Source organism: Aplysia californica, unplaced genomic scaffold (assembly GCF_000002075.1).
Source record: "Aplysia californica isolate F4 #8 unplaced genomic scaffold, AplCal3.0 scaffold00369, whole genome shotgun sequence".
Lineage (NCBI taxonomy): Eukaryota > Metazoa > Mollusca > Gastropoda > Aplysiida > Aplysiidae > Aplysia > Aplysia californica.
In genome coordinates this window covers 33335-38639 of record NW_004797639.1, presented here as the reverse complement: position 1 = coordinate 38639, position 5305 = coordinate 33335, and the positions used below count along the sequence as shown (strand labels likewise).

The following is a 5305-nucleotide window of genomic DNA, read 5'->3' as shown; positions in this document are numbered from 1 at the left end:
TATTATGTCCAGAGACCGGAAGTCACAAGCCAGAGCCTGGAAGTGACGTAGGGAACCTCGGAGGGGTGAAGGTCACACTTACGGAGCTGTGGGCCTCTCGGAAGGCAGCCTCGATCTCCTCGTCTGTGTCGTGGCCTTTGGGCTCCTCGGTGCTAGGAGATCTCACCTGTGGAAAGGGGGCAGGGGGGGGGGCAGAGTTAGATTTGCTTTCTGTTCCTCCTCATTACCGTCGTTTGTCACTTTTAATTCTATCATTGAGATATAGTGTTTATTTTTTGGTCAGCTTTTGAGTGTGTTTGGTCGTCCAATGGTTAGGCTCTCGGACTCGAAACCGTAATATCGTGGGTCCGAATCCCGTCAGGGGCCCGACGTCGTGTCCTTGGGAAAGGCATTTTACACGAATTTTCCTCACTTCACCCAGTGGGAATGGGTACCCAGCTATAGACAGCGAAAGACCGTGTCAGTTTGTTAGTGTTTGGGGCGCCTTAACAGCTGCTTGCACTGTATGCTTCCCAGGATGCTGAGAATGTTTCTGAGTGTTCTATGGTCTGCTGGGGTAGATCTAATAATATAGTGTGCAAAGCGCATAGATCTTGCTGTAGAGCGGGGTTATTCTCTGTACAAATGCTATTTATTATTAAGAGTATGTACATACTTTAAAAGGATTCGGACAACAGAGATGAGATGTTACGGCAGACTTCTTGACATCTTATACAAAGACTACATTTCAAATGCTGCGGTACGGAACAGAATTACAAACGCAGTGGGGCAGCATGAAGGTCTACTGACCACAGTCAAGAGACAAAAATTAAAATGGTATGGGCATGTCACAAGATCCACAGGACTTGCCAAAACAATCCTACAAGGAACCGAACAAGGAAATAAAAAGAGAGGAAGGCAGAGAAAGATATGGGAGGACAACATCACAGAGTGGACAGGGAAGACGATGGGTGACAATCTGAGGAAAGCAGAGGACAGAGAAAAATGGCGAGAGTTGATTGTTTGTTTGTTTTAGTAGAGGTCTTACGGCGCTCGCAACTGCATAAGGTCATAGGAGCGCCAGAAGATTAGAGGTGTTACAAGAGAGTAACAAACATAAAAACGAAGAAGGGGAGATAGGGACGATAGATGTATGACAGGAAAGAAGAAGCAAACCACACCAGAGCACCCGCCAACCACCCACATGCAGCGGTGCCCCAACCACGGGATAAAAGAACAGACTCCCACACACTCAGCACAATAAAAGAAAAGTTTGCTCCGAGGAGTGGTCAGGCGTGTCTCAAACCAGCTCCCCGAGGAGACAATTAGCAGGAAGACCCTAAGGTGGACGCTGGAAAGGAGAGATGAGCAGCTATGGACATGTGCCGCCTGCTATGATTCTAGCTCTGAATCCAAGTAATTCCAAGAAAAACATACTTTCCCGACGTCTGCGCTCTTGGCCATCTCTTCCTGTGCGGCCCCAGGCGCGGCCGCGGCGCCGTCCGCCATCTCCTTGACCACCACGGGCGGCAGACGGATGACGTCAGAGTCGCTGGACTCCACGCCAGAAGCTGACGTGGTGCGCACACTCAGGTGGGTGGGGATCTGCCCCTGGAAGTCCTCGCTGCCCAGAACCACGTGATCAGCTGCACGTGCACGAGGGATGTGGTGCGGGGCGGGGTGGGTGGGGGTGGTGGAGTGGGGGTGGGAGGGGGAAAGGAGGGGGTGAGTGAGAAATTGCCGTCGACAAAATATACATTTTTCTGATTTGGTTTTGTGGGGTTTTTGTTTTTTTGTTTTAGTAAGAGTTTTACGGCACTTGCAACACAATAAGGTCATATAAGAGCCAAAGATTAAAGGTGTTACAAGAGAGTAACAAACACAAAAAAGAAGGAGGGGAGATAAAGACGATTTGTATATTATGTTCGACAGGAAAGTAGAAGCAAACCACATCAGAGCACCCGCCAACCACGCACGTTTTTGCTTTTGTTTGTCATTTCTTAGTACGGAGAAACACGTCAACTCGATATCGTTTATTTGTTTGTTTGTTTGTTTGTTAGAGTTAAGATAACACGACACGACAATCATCATATGTGAGGCAGCGTGGTGTAATCAGGCTCTCGTCAAAATAATCAAAGTGAAGAAACCTGCATTTTTCCTCTGGTTTGTGAATTTTTATCAATTTTTTTTTGGCTCAACACCTTGTATGCCGATTAAAGAACTCATTTCTGTGGAATGTTTCTGAAAAACGTTGATTAAAGGCACACAAAAAATGTAACTTTTCAGTTACCACGGACTCTTAAGCTAAGGAAATAACTAATCTTTGGCGGCCATTTTCTCACTAATTTTACGTCTGAAAACAGGTGACCCCACCTTCTTAATCTGCAAATATATATTCTTGTACTTAAGATAAATGAATATTTTTTCATCCCCCCCATAAAGACAACTGAACAATCTTTAAGATGATACCAATAACTCTATATGTTAAAAAATTGTCGAGAGCCTGATTCCACCACGCTGCCTCACATATAGAGCAAGGGAAGAAAACCCAAACAAACAAGAGGACAGACTGAAAGGAACAACAGAGGAGGCAGAGGAGAAGAGAAATACGACCTACCAGTGGCGCCATCAAACCACCTGCAAGGTCCATATAGTTTCGTTTTTGTTTCTATTTTTAGTAAAGAAAAGCACATCGACACAGCAATTTTCATTTAGGTGAAAAGGTGAAAAGGTTGGGGGGGGGTGGAGACAGAGAGAGAGAGAGAGAGAGAGAGAGAGAGAGAGAGAGAGAGAGAGAGAGAGAGAGAGAGAGAGACAGAGAGAGAGAGAGAGAGGGACAGAGAGAGGGACAGAGAGAGATCAGAGGGAACGTTAAAAAAGTTGGGTCAACCGGTGAGGCCCTTCAACGCGAAAATGTCGGGTCAAATTGGAGTTAACTGAGTTATCGTCATTTATGTTTAGTTTTAGTTTTAGTAAGAGTTTTACGGCATTTGCAACAAAATATGGTCATATAAGTGCTGAAGAATAGAGGTGTTACTAGAAAGTAACATACACAAAAAAGAAGGAGGAGAGATAAGGAAGATAGAGGTTTGGTAGAAAAAAAAGGAGCTAACCACACCAGGTTGGTCACATTTAATCAGATTTTCGTATAGGCCTGGATGCTCATCATCATCATCATCATTATCATCATCATCATCATCATCATCATCATCAACAACAACAACAACAACAACAACAAAAACCACAACGAAAACAACAACGACCACCACAACAACAACAACAACAACCACAACAAGAGACAACTCGTTTTATTTTCTGACCCACAATGGAACCTTCTGACCCCAAGCAGAGAAGAAGTTTAAAAAATATTTTTTTAAATATTAAAAAGTGAATTGTGCTGACTTTTTATAATTCAAAAAATTATTTAAAACACACAAACAGGTTCAAAAGTACGGAAAAGTAACACCTCTACCACGACCAAAAATTCCAAAGAACACGAGAAAATGTGAGAATAAAAAGCAGAGAAAAATATAATATCGTGGAAAAGAAATACTCCAAACGTGTGAGAAATGGATTTTTAAAGAATTTAAACGTATGAGAAATAGATCTTTAAAAAATTTAAACGTGAGCACAAAATAAAATAATTGACATTGAAAAATTACAAAGGAAGTAAGAGGATCCTCATTAATCACCAAACAGTCTCTGTCGCGTAGGATAGCTATGGAAACATTTAGTTTTGCATCACCAGAAGACACTCGAAACTTTTTGAATTGAAAATATAAAAAAAAAAAATCAAATTACATTGCCCAATGAGCCGACGAATTTCTCTGGTTGAAATGATCATATTATCTCATAAAACTGACAATGTCTCTAAGCAAATCAATTATACATAACACCGTGATTGAAACAATCATATGTCACATAGACAAGACATCATTTCACACAATGAGACCTACTGAGAATTTCCATAAGTCATCACCCGCCCCTCCCCCCCCCCCAAAAAAAAAGAAAAAAGAAAGAGAAAAAAGTAACCTCCCAAAACATTTCATTTGTCACATAATCTACATTATGAGTTAGAATAGCTCACAGAAAAAGGAAGGATACATTACTACTACAACAAGATTTCAAATCTAAAAGTATTACAGGAACTGTTACTTGAAGAAGCAATTAAATACACAGTGAGCTATGTTATAATATCTATAGTATAAGGCTCAAAAGGGCGCGGTGAGTGGGGTGGGTGGGTGAGTAGAACTTAGAAGGAAGAAGAGACACACACGAGTAGGTTATAATGGCAAAGTTACTGTAAGCCAATACATAAGTTGACATGGAGCTGTCCCGCAGATTAGAGTGTGGGGAGAGTGGGCAGGGTGGTGACGTGTACACAATATTATTTACAACAATACGCGTGACGTCACAGCAGAATAAAGCATACGAGTCAGGGGCGTTACAGCGCACAAGGAAAGCTTGAGAAGTGCACGCATGCGCGCGCGCACGCACGAACACACACACACACACACACAGAGACCGATACACACACAAACATAAACAGACCGACACACACACTCACAAACACACACATCAACACATACAGAGAGTGAACATGAACGGTAAGAAAACTCAACGAAGTAAATAATGAAAAGGACATGAAAATGAACAACAGAAGAACTTCATAAATGGTCGCTGTTAAGGACAAGCGGACTAACCCGGATTTCAGGGGTTTCCAAAAATCTTGACCAATACCAAAAGGGGGCACTGCCCTACCTATAGAAGAAGTTTGGTTTTATTGGTGTGTATATCTGTTTGGTTATAGAGAAAACTCTCCTTGTCTTTTAAAGAAACTGAACAAAGGGCAAAAACTTTACCTTCAATTTACTCAAAACAGCATTTTCAGGATAGCCCCCTTGTGCTTAAAAGCGACCAAAGAGACATGAAGGACATACAATCTCAGATGAACTCAGAAGACACCTATTTGAGGAGGAGGAAGAGGGGGAGGAAGAGGAGGGAGGGGGTAGATTGGACGACAGAAGAGCTCAACAAATAACACAACTAAACGAACGACATGAGAACGAAACAATTAGAAAAATTATAGGAACGTTTGATAAAATGACGCAAAAGACCTGGGATAAAACAAATAAAACAACTAAAGGGAGACTGTTACAATTTAAAAAATAAACCAAAAAAGAACGACCAAAGAACGAAAGAAAAAATGACTGACAGAAGAACGGAACAAAATAACTATTTTAAAAAGTTTGTTAAAATGGAAAAATGAATGATAGTAGATCTCAACAAGCAAATACAGGACAGAATAGATGACCCCCCCCCCCCC

The 5305-nt window shown here is 42.0% G+C and overlaps 1 protein-coding gene across 1 annotated transcript in view; it reads right to left on the bottom strand.

The window, feature by feature from the left end:
• The window catches only part of LOC101850661 (RIMS-binding protein 2), a gene marked incomplete at its 5' end in the record, with an annotated part of 58969 nt that overhangs the window by 38738 nt on the left and 14926 nt on the right, over window positions 1-5305 (bottom strand). Inside the window, 2 exon segments of the mRNA XM_013085380.2 lie at window positions 83-166; window positions 1417-1625. Of these exon segments, the coding sequence (XP_012940834.1) occupies window positions 83-166; window positions 1417-1625 (293 nt within the window).